The following is a 17168-nucleotide window of genomic DNA, read 5'->3' as shown; positions in this document are numbered from 1 at the left end:
GTATGTTTATATAACAGTACTGTATCTTTACTACTGTACTGTATCATGATATAATAGTATTGTATCTTTATTACTGTACTGTATCATGATGTCACTGTACTGTTATGTTTATTACTGTACCATATCGTGATATAACAGTATTGTATGTTTATTATTGTACTGTATCATTATATCATTGTATCTATTATTACTGTACCATATAATTATATATCAGTACCGTATCATGATATAACAGTACTGTATGATGATATAACAGTATTGTATCTTTATTACTGTACTGTATCATGATGTCACTGTACTGTATGTTTATTACTGTACCATATCGTGATATAACAGTATTGTATGTTTATTATTGTACTGTATCATTATATCATTGTATCTATTATTACTGTACCATATAATTATATATCAGTACCGTATCATGATATAACAGTACTGTATGATGATATAACAGTATTGTATCTTTATTACTGTACTGTATCATGATGTCACTGTACTGTATGTTTATTACTGTACTGTATCATGATGTCACTGTACTGTATGTTTATTACTGTACTGTATCGTGATATAACAGTACTGTATGTTTATTATTGTACTGTATCATTATATCATTGTATCTATTATTACTGTACCATATAATTATATATCAGTACTGTATCATGATATAACAGTATTGTATCATGATGTCAACAGTACTGTATGTTTATTATTGTACTGTATCATGATATAACAGTACTGTATGTTTATTATTGTACTGTATCATGATATAACAGTACTGTATGTTTATTATTGTACTGTATCATTATATTTCTTCTGGCTCACCATCACACTAGTGAGCGGTTAAATCAAACATCACTGTCATATACATATTTAAGCAGCCTGTATGTACTGTACACAGACGTGTAAACACTGTATGTTTGTATATAATGTAACTTATTACATTACCCATTCAATATTTATTCACCTTCGCACTACTTGTATCCTTCTTTACACTTTACAGAGAGTGTTTTAACTGTATACAGATGTAATATGTTGTAGCATGTCTGTTGTTCCTGTTTTGTTCAGCTTTGTTGTCCTTGTGTATCTTCCTGAACGTCGTTGTTTAAGTACATTAAGATTCACTACAAGACGGAGTCAAAGTCCTCGTAGTTTAAACAAACTCAGCCAATAAAACTGACTGATTTATTATTTTAATAAGTTTTATTGTCCTCGTGTAGAACTAAATCAACACATTCATATTATATCTAATTCATTTATACACTGGTTCCTTTCATTTAAATCTGTTTACTGTTTGTCTTTATGTTTTATCTTGTTATTGTGTGTTTGTCTCGACGCCTCGTTGTAAACATTTCATCTTACAGGACGATTAATATAAACTTGCTTTACTTAGTTTTTTTAATAATATTTAAACATGTGTTGTGTTTCTTGTGAGTTTGATGTGAAGCAGCCTCGTGTTGTGTAACGTGTGGTTGTTTGTTTCGTCCTCCAGTGACTGATGACAGCACTGCACTTTGACAAAGGCCGGTCATTAATCGGCGAAGCGTTCGGAGGAGGAAAGAGAGCGAACTTCCTCTTCTTCTTCCTGTTGATCAAACTCAGTTTCAGGCTGCTGCACAAGAAACAAACCCTCAGGAGGGGACGAGCCGAGAGCAGCTCCGACCCCAAACTTTACATTTTAATAACTTAAAAAACAAACAACTCTTGTCTGACTGGATCTCATATAAACGAACCCGGACGCTCTCACGATACGGCCACAAGTATGTGGACAGACGTCTCCCGACACGGCTGATCATTCACGAGACAAACGATTAGAAACAAAATGATGTTTATTAAAATCAATCATTTCCTCAAACAAACTGTAACCAGATAGACGACAAAACAAACCTCAAACATATCAAAAATAAAAAGTTAACAAGTTACAATTAAATTGTTGATATTTAAAGTTGTTTTAACTTCCTGTTGGTTTAATTTAACTCATTAAACAACAAGAATCTGATTCTTTATATCAAAAACTCATTTTTAACTTGTTAAAATGTATTTTTGTTGTTCTGAACGTGTTTCTAATGAAAACAAACAAACAAACAAACAATAAAAAGTTCTTAAACTTAAAGGAAACTTGTGTCGTTTTTGGTCTTATTCTTCAGCAGCTGAACATTTAAAAATCAATAAACTATTGATCAGAAACGTCACGTGTGCTGCAGAGCTACTTCCTGTTTCCCCCCCTGCATCATGCTCAGATCATAACGAACACATCAAAGCGTCTTGTGTCTCTGACAGGAAGCTGCTGAATTAAAAAAAGGTTTTCATGATTAACAGGAAGTGGTGGGTAAAAACTACCAAAATAACAACGTGGTGGTAAAAAGGACCCGGCGGTCTCTGCAGCAGGACGCCGCCGCCGCCGCTGCTGCTTTCATGTCGAGTCTCGTTCTGCTCGCAGACTCCGGCCGAACGAGGGGAGGCGGAGTTAAAAATAACGTTTCCTGTCCTGATGTGTGGTTGCGTTCGCCGCCGCCGCCGCCGAGCGTCAGTGACTCTTCTTAGACGAGCCGAAGCCGGAGAAACCCATCACAGCCGCCATCTCGTCGTCCTCCTCGAAGTCCACGTCCTCCTCCGCCCGCCGCTTCCTCTCCTTCTGCTTCTCCTTCTTGTACGCCTTCGCCTTCTCCTCCTGACACACACACACACATACACACACACACACACACACAGATGATGGTGTAACAAATTAATCACATCAGAGAATGATGCATTATGGGTTGTTTGTAGCATTAATGTCGCTACGCTAGCAAGTTTCTTCCAGTCTGTTTAAACTGAACACAGCGAGGAGCGACTCCTACGTCATGTGACCAGCGGGGGGGGGCGTGTCCTCCCTTCTCACCTCCTCACGCAGCTCCTTCATGCGCTCCTCGAAGTCGTACTCCTTCTGCTTCTCCTCCATCTTCTTCTTGTTCACCTCGAAACGTTTCTTCACCTGATCAAGAGACGAGCGCTCCACACGCATCGACATGCCCAGGTTCCTCTGGTCTGCACGCACACACACACACACACACACAGTTAAACACGCACACACACACACACACACAGTTTAACACGCACACACACACACAGTTAAACACACGCACACACACACACACACACACACACACACACACACAGTTAAACACACACACACACACAGTTAAACACACACACACACACACACACACATAGTTAAACACACGCGCGCGCACACACACACAGTTAAACACACACACACGCGCACACACACACACACACACACACACACACACACACACAGTTAAACACACGCGCACACACACACACACACACACAGTTAAACACACGCGCACACACACACACACACACACACACAGTTAAACACACACACACACACACACACAGTTAAACACACACACACACACACAGTTAAACACACACACACACACACACACAGTTAAACACACACACACAGTTAAACACACACACACACACAGTTAAACACACACACACACACACACACACACACACACAGTTAAACACACACACACAGTTAAACACACACACACACACACAGTTAAACACACACACACACACACACACACACACACATACAGTTAAACACACACACACAGTTAAACACACACACACAGTTAAACACACACACACACACACACACACACACACACACAGTTAAACACACACACACACACACACACACAGTTAAACACACACACACACACACACAGTTAAACACACACACACACAGTTAAACACACACACACACACACACACAGTTAAACACACACACACACACACACACAGTTAAACACACACACACACAGTTAAACACACACACACACACACACACACACAGTTAAACACACACACACACACAGTTAAACACGTGCGCGCACACACACACACGCGCACACACACACACACAGTTAAACACACACACACACACACAGTCAGGTGATCTTTGGCGGCTTCAGACTCACGTTTCTTGCCGTTGATGTGATCCAGGAAGTTGATGGAGTCTTTGACGACGCAGTCGCAGACGTTGCAGTAATAACTGACACAGAAGAAGAATCATTATCGCCACATGATTCAGTTACATCACATCAATATTAATATTACAGGAGAATAAAAGTTACAGAAGGAGGTTCCAGCTGACGGTTCATATGTTCAACAAAATAAAAGCATCAAACATTAAACTTTAAGGAGTTTTGTTTACAGGATCTTGTTGTTTGTGTTCATATATTTGTAGATAAGCGGCGTCTTGTTTAACAGGAAGATGAAAGCGTTCGTACCCTCCCATCTCAGCCTGAGGAGTGGTCTTTGTGATGACGATGGTCTTCCCCAGTTTGGACTCCAGGTCCACTTTATAGTCTCTGTGGCGCAGGAGGTCCCGCTTGACCGGCGGCGCCACTTTCCCTGAAAGACACGTTCATTTATCCGTTAATACGAATATGAATATTGATCACTGGTTCATCATTTCACAAACTGATGAGATGATCCAGAACAAACTGCTGGACGACTCAGGACCGACGTTTGTGTTTTCTTTGTGTGAGAGAAAGTAAAAGGACCAGTTCCCAGTGTTCCCAGTGTTCCCAGTGTTCCCAGTGTGTTAAAGCAGCAGTCAGGTGTCTGTAATCATTCCTCCTGTTCATACTGGATATTAAAAACATCCTTCAAATGTGCTTTGAGTGCATTTAAAAGACTCATCTGGACGCTGAAGCTTCATATTAGCTCCATCACTTCCATTGTAAGGTCATTATGAAGGGATCTTCTAATGGTCAGTGTGAACAGGAGGAATTATTACAGCAAGAAAAACAGCTTTAATGTTCATTTGACTGACTGCTGGTTTAATGACACACTTGAAAAAACAAAAAAGTGTGAACTCCTCCTTTAAATCTACAACTCAGAAGCGGAAAACAAACATGAAGTTGAACCCGAGTCGACCTCTCGGTTTGATCTGTTTTAATATTTATTTATCTTCTCACCATCTCTCCTCTCTCGGTCTCTCTCCTCCGTCAGCCGTTTCTGAGCGAGGTGTTCATACTCTTCTTTGTCCCACTTCCGACGGAAGTCAGTTTTACTCGACTGGGGGGAAAAAAGAAGACGAAGAAGAAGAAGAAGGAGACGAGTCAGCAGAAGAAGAAGAAGAAGAAGAATTCTCACGTACACATGAAAACAGCAGCATGTTGTCAGTTCATATTCAGCAACGTCTTAGTTTAAAACATCTATAATCAATATTCTGATAATCCAACTATAAGAGCTGCAACTATTGATTAAAGTCTCTTCCTGTCAAAAACATGTTTTTCTTCTGGTTCCTTCGGTCGATGTCGTTCTCTGTTTGCGGTTTGTTTTCACTTTGATCTGCTGAAGGTTGAACACGTGGGAACTAACGCGCAGGATCGATGACGTCACAGCTAGTTCGGAACCAATCGTGGTTCGATACTCAGCTGACACTGGTGTGAATGTGGAGACGTACGTGAAGCCAAACACTGAGGATGAACTTTACTGTGAAGGAGGAAACGTCTGGTGTCAAACGTTAAAATATATTTACAGAAGAAGAAGAAGAGACGTCGTTTTGAGGACTTTAACTTGGTAACTACACCTCTCTTTGTTTCACCGTATCAGACTTATTGTTCCAAACAGACTAGTTTTATATGTCTGTTATAATATTTCATGCTGATCAACATTCAGAATGTGAGAAGCTGCAACCAGCTTTTAAAAAAAAAAAAACATCTAAAACTATGACTCGATTATGAAACAGTGCTGCTGATGATGATGATGATGATGACGGTTGCAGCTCCGTCACTCACAGACACTCACTTTACAGCCGACACAAATACAATCACACAACAGATTCATCAATAACACACGGCTCTATACGTCAGGACAGCTGTACGGTCTTATCATGTTTGTTGTGACGGTGTCTTTTTGTCACATTTAGGGTTTTGTCTGAATGAGGTCACGATAACTCCCTTTGTTTAGATGATATATTGCCACTGATGAAATGATAATATAACAGCGTGAATTTATCAAAATGCTGAAACGTTCTGGAAACAACCTGTTGAAACAGGCAGACAAGATTCTCAGAAAAAAAAAACAGCTGTTTTATTTCTGATGAAAAGCTTAAAAATGTTGAATTACAACCACAGAGAGTTTCCAGGAGATGTGAAAGCGTCTGACACAGAACATCTGCTACATGTGTGGAAGAAAGAAGCTACAGAGGACTAAAGAAGTTTTTCCTTCTTAAAAAACAACAATTACTCAATTATTTAAGTAGTTGGCAGGTTGCATCTTGAGCTTTAGGGAACAGAATGATTCATCGATTGATGGAGGAAATAGTGGACAGATTAATCAATAATAAAAATAATGGACAGATTAATCGATTATGAAATTTATCGACGGATTAATCAATAATGCTTCTGTGTTTGTTGCTTTTGTTGTGAAATGACAAAACTTAAAGACGCTTTTATTCTGAAGAATTCTGGCCGGAAGTCTGATTGTTTTGGCAGCTAGCGGAACAGAAGCTAATGTTTAGCAGCGTTTATTCTCTTCTAATGATGCAGCAGAGACATAAACTGTCACTCAGACCGATACTTTAGGAAACACAAAGTTAACATTAACACCGCCGAGGTTAAAACTAAACCGGAAACCTTTACGTTATTGTCCGTTAGCAGGCTAGCTGTCGTTAGCCGCTAGCTGACGCGCCGGTTGCGAGCGTTTAAAAACGGTTTTAAAATGCTTCAAACCGATTTAGTCTGAGTCACCAACAGCTGTGATAAACACACAAACAAATGCCAAAGCGGGAGTCTCTTAGCTGGGAAGTAAATATTGTATTTTTAAAGACAAAACAAGCTCAGATAAGAAACTCACCCCACTTCCAGACGCCATCTTTGTCTTCTTCTTCTTTGTGTTTATTGACGGATCGAAAACCAACTTTAAAGGAGCAAACCGCCTCCTGCTGTACGGAGGCTGTTAGTTCATCTGAGAACTGATGGGTCCATAGACAAACAAACAAAACAAACAAACAAACAACCCCCCCTTCTGTCCAAAAATGTCCAAAAGTTTACTAATCCAATAATACTACATTATTAATGTAATATTGTATATTCATAAATCTAACTTCTTTAATCACAAACATTGATTTTTTTTTTAGTCTTTGAAACTGATTTAAAGCAGCAAATAAAAACAATCAATCAAACTTTATTTGTATGACACTTTTATTGCAGATCAAAGAGCTTCACAGATGACTGACAGCTGATAATAAGACAGTAAAACTATCAGACACTGATGTACATGAGAAATAAATATCATGAAAATGTAATAAAATAAAAATAGATTATAAGACTATAACTGTAATAAAAATAGAGTGAAATAAACATTTAATTAAAAAAGTTAAAACAATAAAACATGCTTCAGTCTTTCAACGTTTGACCTTCTGTAGAACTAAAGTACATCAGACTCAGAACGCAGAGAACGAGTTTGATCCTACAAACATCCAATTAAATTTAAAAAATTAAAATTTATTCACAGAATGGAATAATAATAGTAGTGAAATTGGATATAAAACTATTGACTGTACAAAGGAAACATGTACGGAGGCCTGGAGTGGTCATAGAGAAATAAATATATATATATATATATATGGAGGCCACTTTTAACATAAAGCACTTATTGAGGTGATGTTGAATGACTTGTGAGCGTCAGTTTACCGTTGGTGCACTTTTAACTCACCTAATCCAGATCATGCCTGCCATCATCAGACCTGTAGACTTTACCGTGATGTAACCACGTAAAGCCAATTAGCTGTTACTAAGGCTCCACGAACACACGCTGACTGATCCTCTAATCTAGTCAACTAATCAGTATTTATCAGCTGAGACACAATAATAGTGACTGAATCACTGATAAAGTACATGAACACAGTACATATATACACGTATCTCGTGCGCAATAACATTTACAGCACTGTACGACGATATGTTTTCTCCATATGACCGCTCCGGGCTTCCGTAACAGTGGAGGTTGGATGTAGAAGCTAAAGTCTAGTTTGATGAGACAGATAGTTGATGTATATTTGGGGCTTTATTAATTACGTTAGTGACGTCACAGTGATAATGGCGACTGGAGGGGGTTTTTTAGACCGGAAGCGGCGCAGGTGAGGCGGGCGGTGGCGGTGGCGGCGGTAGGCCCCGCCCCCTGCAGGTGCGGCTCATTAAAAAAGCTGTGAAAGCGGAATAATGGCGTCTGTCCGTCTGAAGTGAAGGCGCCAAAACTCAAAACTGCAAACATGTCCAGCAGCAGAGTGGAAACAGCAGCGCAGAGCCCGCTGCTCTCCTCCAGGTGTGTAACAGCAGCCAGAGAGGGGGTTTTAATTCAGGTACCGTTCAGACAGGAAACCCGGGAAATACCCGCAAATACACCTGCTGACACGTCTCTGAAGTACTGGAGCATCTGTAAAATACTCCGAGAGTCTCTCCCTGTCGATCCACATAAACACACGTTTGACTGTTTCTGGCTTTTTTAAAAGTACTTGTATGTTTCTAGAAGGATAACAAAGCAGCAGGTTTGTGTGATTCTGCTCAACTTTAACATTTAGTGCTTGTTGTCAGAATATTATTAAAATGATTCAGATAAAATGACGCGTTTAAAAGATAAACAGGTTGAAGACTCATGGGAAATGTAGTTAACGAGTAACTGGTGACAAAATTACAAACAAACGTCATTAAACTCCTTAATTCTTTCTGAATTATTAATATTTTGAAACATTTAGTTTTCAGACTTCAGTATTTTACAGGAAAATTAACATAAAAATACACAATTTTGGCTTTTTCAGAAAAACAAATGGATTTTGATTAACTTTGTGTTTTTAATGGAAATGTAACCAGTTAATTTATTTAACTGGCTGCAAATCAAACTTCCCTTTGAGGAAAATAAAGAGAAAAATCTGAATTTATTTACTTTTCTCTCAAATTTATCTTGAACCCTTTTGGATTTAAAAGACTCTTGAGTTTTATATTAAGTGATGTTTAAGGTGTTTCCAAGTGGGTTTTTTGGGTTTTTTTTTGCTCAACCTGTCCTGCAGACAGTGGTGGAAAATAACTACATATAAACTATATTTACTCAACTACTGTACTGAAGTACAGTTTGAGGTACTCGTACTTTACTTGAGTATTTCCATGTGATGCTACTTTCTACATTTCAGAGGGAAATATTGTACTTTCTACTCCACTACATTTATTTGACAGCTTTAGTTACTTTTCAGATGAAGATTTGACACAATGGATAATATAACAAGCTTTTAAAATACAACACATTGTTAAAGATGAAACCAGTGGTTTCCAACCTTTTTGTCTTTTGACGTCTTATAAAAAGCAGTGTGTAGTCGGGGTCACATTTCACATGTCTATGAGTTGTTAACAGCTCCACCAAATAGTGATTTTTCCCTCTAAACTTCTCACATGCTTTCATTTCAATAAATGTTCAAATGATCCAATATTTCAGCAAAAATCAAAGATTAGAGAAAAAGTCCAAAAACTGAAAACAGATTTGTGTATCAGAACTTTGTTTTTTCTTCTTTCCTCTCCCATTAATCATCTCACCACCCCTCAGATTTATCTGCTGACCCTTTGGAGGGGCCCGACCCCTAGGTTGGGAACCACTGGACTAAACTAGCTAACTGTATATAAAGTAGTGTAAACTAGCTCCACCTCCAGCAGCTACAACAGTAACATGCTGCTCTAACACTGATGCTTCACTATTAATAATCTAATGATGTCATATATAATAATATATCAGTCAGAGGGACCAAACCACTACTTTTACTGCAATACTTTAACTACATCAAGCTCATAATACTTATGTACTTTTACTGCAATACTTTAACTACATCAAGCTCATAATACTTATGTACTTTTACTGCAATACTTTAACTACATCAAGCTCATAATACTTATGTACTTTTACTGCAATACTTTAACTACATCAAGCTCATAATACTTATGTACTTTTACTGCAATACTTTAACTACATCAAGCTCATAATACTTATGTACTTTTACTGCAATACTTTAACTACATCAAGCTCATAATACTTATGTACTTTTACTGCAGTAAAGTACTTTTTCATCGCTGTTTATTTATATCGTGACTTTAATCGTGTGTTTGTGTTCTTCAGCTTCTGTTTCAGTCCGCGGTCGTGTGTTTGTGCGAAGGGCTGGTCGGCGGCCATGTGGAACGGCCTCCCCGACCCGCTGCTGGCCGGATGCTCCGCCCCCGAGCCGTGGCTCCTCCCCGGCTGCAGCTCCGTCTACGACAGTCTGGTCAGGTGAGAAACACACCAGTTCAACCATCAAGACGTCTCTAACATACAAACGCTTCTCATTATTGATGAATCTTCATATAAAATGTTGTGATATCTTTAAACGCTGCATGTTTCACTGATCATAACTATTGATCATCTCTCTTATTGTTCCTGACGTTGTAACTCTTCTGCTTTTGTTGACTGAGTGTTTTTTTTTTTTTTTACTTTTGCATGTGAGGTCGTTTATTCTGCTCTGATAATTAATAAATGTTTGTTGTTCTGGTTGCAGTAACGCGTCTCCGCTCCCGTCGCCTCCTGCTGCCAGCGGCGGCCTGCGAGGAGCAGAGCGAGCCGCCGGCAACAAACCTCGCAGGTTCAACAACAACAACAACAACAACTTATTATAACTTAACATCAAATTATTTTACTGTTCTGACGTGAGCGGAAACGGATGTCCAGTGATGTGACATCAGCAGAAACAAAGAAAACGTTTAGTTTAGAGACGTGGCGTTCCTGCTCTTCTCTTCTTGATGAGTCAGACTGACACCGACAGTTAGCTTAGCTTAGCATAAAGACTGGAAACAGAGGGAAACAGCTAGCATACCAACAGTCAACAGTCCGGCACATATTTACATACATGTTTACTACTGAGGTCATAGATGCTGAACTGGAGTTCATTATGTTGAAAATGGTGTTCCTGATATTTTGTCCACTCCATTAACATACATGAAAGGGACAAAATAATAGGAACACTTTTAATATAAAGTGTCGGAGCATCATCGAAGGTTTTCTTCTGTTGTTTGAACACAAGCAGCCGGTGTAAAGACTTTTAAAACTATAATAACCTGTTTTTTTTTTTTTTTTATATATACACATGAACGACCAGCTGTTGGTGTTTGTTTCCTTCAGGTCGTCCATCTTGGAGCGCTGCATCCTCAAAGTGTCCACCAGCAGCGTTGCCGTGGGGACGGACGATCAGGACAAGAGGTCTGACACGTTCTAGATCATATAACAGCGAGAGGACTCGGTTCATTATTTTTTAGCTCTTGTTCGACCTCTGACCTCTGACCCCCGCAGGCCTCCTCTCGGCCGCTGCTACCCCCGCCTCCCGGACCCGGCCAACACCGAGACCAACGCCGCGGTTCTGAAGCGGCGGCAGAAACAGATCCAGTACGGAAAAAACACCAGCGGCTACCAGAACTACCTGCAGCAAGTCCCCAAGTGAGTGTCTGAAACCAATAGAATAATCAATAACTAATCAGCACTTAATCAATAAACCCTCCTCTTCTTCCTCAGACACCTGAGGGATCCGAAGCTCCACCCTTCCACTCCCAACAAGTACAGGAAGTACAGCCGGCGCTCCTGGGACATGCAGGTGCGTCTGTGGAGGCGAGCGCTGCACCTGTGGGACCCGCCCACCGACGCCCAGCCGGACGCCGCCGCCGCCGACGCTCCGGACCCGGTGGAGCAACTGTAGGTGTACCCACAATTCACCTGTCACCTTCCGTTCCTGCTCGCTTTTATTTATGTTCAGAGGTCAGAGTTCTGTGAGACTGGTTCCCAGTACAGGCTGCTCACTTCTGCCCCCTAATGGCCAAAAATCAGCCACTGCAGCTTTAAATGTTTTCAGCTTGTTTGTTGTTAAAGTGAGATGAAATGTGGTTGTGGCAGGCAGAGCCAGCTGGCGAAGATGACCTCTGACCTGTGCGAGGACAGAGGAGACAAGCAGAGAGAGAAGGAGACTCCGGCAGCCTCTAAGGCCTCCTCTGTGTCTCCGCTGTCACGTGCCGACACGTCGCTGGAGCTGCCGGGACCCTGGAGCGTCCCGCTGTCACCGGTAAACGTTTTATTATTTAAACGACGAGATCTCAACCGAAACCCGTTCTGCAGGTTTGGAAGCTCTCAGGTTGTTGTTAAGACACCAGTTTACTGGGTTTGATCCAAGCGGGAACCTCCGGGGCTGAAACATGAAAAAACTGCAGTTCCTTGAACGACCACTTGAGGCTCCAACAGCGAGTCAATCCCCATAGACCCCCATGTTAAAATGCCCAACTTTACAGCAGAAATAAACATGTTTACAGCCTGGTACAAACAACGGTTTTGGTCTCTGTAGCTAATTTCCTCTTTCATGACGACTGTACGGGGGGTGAATTTTTTTATAACTCACCTGTTTAAGTTTTATTAAGCCGTAAAGTTCTGCATAATGAAGGACATGGCTGCTTTGAGTGACAGGTCCGCCAGCCGCTAGGTGGCTTGTTTCAGCCGTTCGGCCCGCCTCTTTGCCCATTTTTGATTGGCTGGGAGTTAGGCAGCGTCACGCACTGCCAAGATGGCGACGGCCGGAGCGGCTCACTTTGAGCTTCAAAACCGCTCTTCAGAAACCAACGGGTGTCGTCACGGTAACTACGTCCATATTTTTTATACAGTCTATGGTTTGAACTAATTCAGTTACAGAAATATAATAACATTTATTTGACAGCTTTAGTTACTTTTCAGATGAAGATTTCAATAAATATTCAAATTATCCAATATTTCAGCAAAAATCAAAGATTAAAGGAAAAAGTCCCCGCAGGTTGAAGCCCTGATTTTTGACTTGCAGGCAGCATTTTGTTAAACATCCGACACCAGAACATTTAAATAACAGAAAACCTCTAAAAGCAGAATATGAACTCTTTAGAGGGAAACCATGTGACTAACGGGGACAATCATGTTTGAAACTGTTCCTGTATTGCGAGCGCAGGCTGCAGGTTAATAATTTAATTTGGAGCGATGGCGCCGCATTAACGTCCGTCCAGTAAAAGTGTTTCTGCCGCTGACGGGTTGTTGTTCTAAGTGTCTGAATACATCATGGAAGAGACCATACAGAGAAATAAAATGTCTTTCTCACTGTTTCTAACCAAGTCTCATTCTGAAATCTCGTGATCAGATTACATTGCGACCCGTTTGCGGCTGCGGTGCTCGCACTCAGTACTGGACCCGTCCCCATCAGACACTGTAGACACAATAAGATGGAAACAGGATCCAGGTCGAGGTTTCCCTTTTAATGAGTCATTAAGCTGCTTTAAGAGAAACTCAGTGGTTTAACTCAGTGATGTCACAGCGTACTCCACGGTGTGTCGGTACACTGTGACATCACCGTCTGCTGCACCTGTAGCCACACCCGCTCCGATGCCGACGGCTTGTTTTTATAGATTAGCTAACAGCTTGTTTCTGACGGCAGCCATGTTGGAAATCTGAGCTCAGAACTGCTCAGAAATCCAACCAGTCGTCCGACGGACTGATAGTTGATCAGGTGATTGATAAGACAAAAACAGGCTGCCTGGCTTTATACTGTCACACTGCGTTGCCATGGTGAAGTGTTGGTGAAGTATTAATGTGTCTATCTGATGTTTTTTTTTATCGTCCCGTTCTCTTCCTGCAGGAACCCGACCGGTCCCATCGGCCTCCTCGCTCCCCTCCCGGCCTCAGCTACTCCTTCAGGAGTCAGCTGACCACCGCCAACAACATGACCGACTGGCTCCGCCTCCTGCTGGAGGCCGACCACGCCCGCGGTGAGACGGTGAAAACAACATGTCCGTGACACTGGAGACACAGAGTTTTATTGAATTAAATGGAGAAACATGACGTTTGATTTATAAGAAATAATATAATAGAAGTTATTATAATACTGACGAGAAGGTAGAAAACATCAGAAACGGCGCGTTCAGGGCAGGTCGACACCTTTTTATTATTATCTCTAAATACTAAAACTAAACTCAGATCCATCCGACCCTGAAAACAACATTCTTCATGTTCAAAGTCAACTTGATGGTTCGTTTTGGTTTGATGTTCTTTAACCTCCAACATGTTGGTCCGTCTCTCAACACTTTCCTCCTTCCTGTCTGGCTCTCAGCTGGAAGCTCATTGGTTCATACTGAAGATCGTTTAGTTGTTTGGTCCATAAAATGTCAGAAAATGTGGATCAATGTTTCCTAAAGTCCAAGATGATGTTTAAATGTCTCAAAGATCTTCAGTTTACTGTCACAGAGACTAAAGAAACCAGAAAATATTCACATTTAAGAAGCTGGAACCAGAATTTGGACTTAGTCTTTATGTAACACTTTTCACAACAGATGTTACAAAGTGCTTCACAAGGTGATAAAACAAGTCAGATTAAATAAAAGTAAATCCAGTAAAATAATTGAGACTAATAGATGACTTTACTAATCGTTGTGTAGTTTGTAACTAACAAACAGGAAATGGAGCGTTTGTTGGTGTGTTTTCAGCGGCGGACATGTTTTTTTAATGAGTAATATAAAGATATATCTGGTTGGTTTTGTCTCTGTGTGTGAGATTCGATGACCAGCAGCAGAAGTTTTAACCTTCCTGGTTTTTTGTTTTTCGTCGGCAGATTTCGGCTGTGACGACCAGCAGGTCCCGATGGTTTCTGATCAGCTCTTATGGAATCCATATTGATCATCAGCGGATCTCCATAATAAGCTCCGTTAAACCAGCAAGGTTCAGACGTCCGTCAACATCTTCAACACCTTCGTCATCACCTTGAAGGAAGCTCGATGTGACGTCTGGACCTTTTAACGTCGCCCCCCCCCCTCCCTCCCCGCCCCGAGCGAGTCGACGCTTCCGGTATACGTTTTTTGTCTTTTTAAGATCACTGAGGATTTACTATAACGACAGCAGGGATGCGATTTGGTCCGGGAACCCCTCGAACTGCTGAGAGGACCCGCCCTCCTCCTCCTCTCCTTCAAGCACCCTGGAGGTGTTGAGATTTCCCGGCTGCTCTTGAAGGCGTCGTGGCGTTGAGCAGAGGGAGGACAGCTGGGACGTTTTTGGACCGGAGCGATAGTTTAGACACTTTGTTTCTGTTGAACTGCATCCGATGCAGCACTTCTTCTCACCTGCGTCACGTCTCTGCACCGCTGGAAAAGCTGCTCGTTTTTTGTACTTGAAGTCACTTATTTTGTCTTTTTGAATCTCATTTATTTATTTATTTTTGCTGAACATTTGGTCACTTTATCGCCTGTCTGTAGGCTGTTGTTGTTGTTGTTGTTATCTTTGGTCCACCTTCACCTTCGTACTCTGCTGTCCATCTCCTCCTCCTCCTCTTCCTCCTCTTCCTCCTCTTCCTCTGCACCGCCATGTTTTTTCTAAAAAAAAAAAACAAAAAAAAAACACACCTTGTTTATCGGAGGGAAAAAGGCTGTCGCTTTCTGTTGTTGTGAGTTTTTTCTTTTTTTTTTACTTTTTTTTTTTTGTGTTTCTCAATTTGTCGTTTTGTGCTGCTTTGAAAGCAAAGCTGAAAGATGTAAAAATCATTAATAAAGATGTAAATAAAGTGTTATAAATTCAGATTCTTCCTCCACAGTTTCTAAAAGTGTATTCGTCCAACGGTCAATCCAACCATATCCATATAAAACACAACAAACGACAGAACGAGGTAATAAAAAAAAAAAATACATAAGCAGGATTTATGACATCACAACTTTAAATATATTCACAGATCTGGACTTTAAATGAGGGAAGAACAGATTTTCAACAAGGTACCTGAACTGTTTTGTGGTCATAACATGTCAGACACAATTAATTATATGAAGCAGAGGATGTTTGTGTTTGACCCTTTAAATTGTCCATTAAATTACTTTTTAAGGGACGTGTTCATGTTACTCACATAAAGCCTGTGTTAAAGCAGCAGTCAGGTGTCTGTAATCATTCCTCCTGTTCATACTGGATATTAAAAGATCCTTCAAATGTGCTTTAATGGAAGTGATGGAGGATAAAATCCACAGTTTGTCATTTAAAAGTCTGTGTGAAGCTTCTATTCAGCTTCATCAGTCTGAGTTCGTCATATCAAGTGGATATCTGACACATTTACAGTCTTTTTACCATCAAATTCCCTCTTTGTGTTTCCTCGGACAGTGTTTCCCTGTTGAGCTGCAGGTGGAAGTATAGTAACAAAAAGAGGAACTTTGGCACTAAAAAGACTGTAACGTTGAAAGATATCTACTTGATTTGACTCATTTTGGACGCTGAAGCTTCATATTAGCTTCAGATAAACTTTGAAATACATTTTGTCCTCCATCACTTCCATTGTAAGGTCATTATGAAGGGATCTTCTAATGGTCAGTATGAACAGGAGGAATGATTACAGCAAGAAAAAACAGCTTTAATGTTCATTTAGACTCCTGACTGTTGCTTTAAGAGTGAGTGTATCCTTTAAATTATTACATTTACCACTAAATTCACATTATGTTTCCAACTTTCTGAGATTCTTGTCCTGCATTTACAGGCTTTTAAAGACCTAAATGAGTCAGTGATGTTGATGTGGGCTGTTTGGATGCTTCTGGTGTCTCCTCCGTCCACATGGTGTGCTGCTGCTGCTGCTGCTGCTGCTGCAGCCTCTCAGCATCAGTCTGAACTGTCTGACGGTCAATAATCACTTTCAGTGTGTTTGTCCTTTAAACTGCGATGCTTGTACATCGTTTCTCCTGCTCAACACACCGTCTGCAGATGGAATAATAACCGCAGGAATGACAGACAGACAGATCAGACCGCAGACCTGCTGCTGTAAACAAGCTGCTCTGATCGGGCTTCAAACTACAACTCCCATCATCCCTCAGCATTTTGGGGCTAATTCTGACACTTGCTGAATTATATTTATTTAAGAGAGATTGTTGTTTTTATAATATGCAGTTGTTTGTGCTGCTGATATAATAAAATAGCGTTAAGTGTAAATAAACAGCAGGTGCCGGAGCTCGGTGATGAGGTGTAGCACCGCCCCTCCTCCTCCTGCCTGGCACCGTAAATGTTATTTATGAATGCCTGCCGCTCACGGGCGTGTGCACGCAGAAATCTGT

The 17168-nt window shown here is 40.8% G+C and overlaps 2 protein-coding genes across 2 annotated transcripts; one reads left to right on the top strand and one right to left on the bottom strand.

The window, feature by feature from the left end:
• Positions 1–1808: 1808 nt before the first annotated feature.
• zmat2 (zinc finger, matrin-type 2) lies at positions 1809–6995 on the bottom strand. The gene is made up of 6 exons (XM_044370171.1): positions 6889–6995; positions 5004–5103; positions 4311–4434; positions 3999–4072; positions 2879–3024; positions 1809–2668 (listed from the first exon to the last, which is right to left on the bottom strand). Exons 1-6 carry the CDS (start codon positions 6904–6906, stop codon positions 2525–2527), a joined length of 606 nt encoding a protein of 201 aa, XP_044226106.1. The 5' UTR covers positions 6907–6995; the 3' UTR covers positions 1809–2524.
• A 1219-nt stretch (positions 6996–8214) lies between these two features.
• On the top strand, positions 8215–15663 carry slbp2 (stem-loop binding protein 2). The gene is made up of 9 exons (XM_044370155.1): positions 8215–8358; positions 10192–10341; positions 10607–10690; positions 11227–11304; positions 11395–11538; positions 11614–11790; positions 11989–12154; positions 13739–13868; positions 14708–15663. The coding sequence occupies exons 1-9, from the start codon at positions 8306–8308 to the stop codon at positions 14770–14772; spliced, it is 1047 nt and encodes a 348-aa protein (XP_044226090.1). The 5' UTR covers positions 8215–8305; the 3' UTR covers positions 14773–15663.
• Positions 15664–17168: the final 1505 nt, after the last annotated feature.

This window comes from Thunnus albacares, chromosome 13, assembly GCF_914725855.1.
Source record: "Thunnus albacares chromosome 13, fThuAlb1.1, whole genome shotgun sequence".
Lineage (NCBI taxonomy): Eukaryota > Metazoa > Chordata > Actinopteri > Scombriformes > Scombridae > Thunnus > Thunnus albacares.
This window is presented reverse-complemented; position numbering and strand designations above follow the sequence as displayed.

Bases quoted from the DNA above. Each gene is read 5' to 3' on its own strand.
- slbp2 (XM_044370155.1), top strand. From the start codon at position 8,306: ATGTCCAGCAGCAGAGTGGAAACAGCAGCGCAGAGCCCGCTGCTCTCC. The intron at 8,359-10,191 runs GTGTGTAACAGC...TGTGTTCTTCAG, and splicing joins AGCCCGCTGCTCTCCTCCAG to CTTCTGTTTCAGTCCGCGGT. The intron at 11,791-11,988 runs GTAGGTGTACCC...TGGTTGTGGCAG, and splicing joins CCGGACCCGGTGGAGCAACT to GCAGAGCCAGCTGGCGAAGA.
- zmat2 (XM_044370171.1), bottom strand. The intron at 4,435-5,003 runs GTGAGAAGATAA...CGTGTCTTTCAG, and splicing joins AGACCGAGAGAGGAGAGATG to GGAAAGTGGCGCCGCCGGTC. The intron at 4,073-4,310 runs GTACGAACGCTT...CTTCTGTGTCAG, and splicing joins CCTCAGGCTGAGATGGGAGG to TTATTACTGCAACGTCTGCG.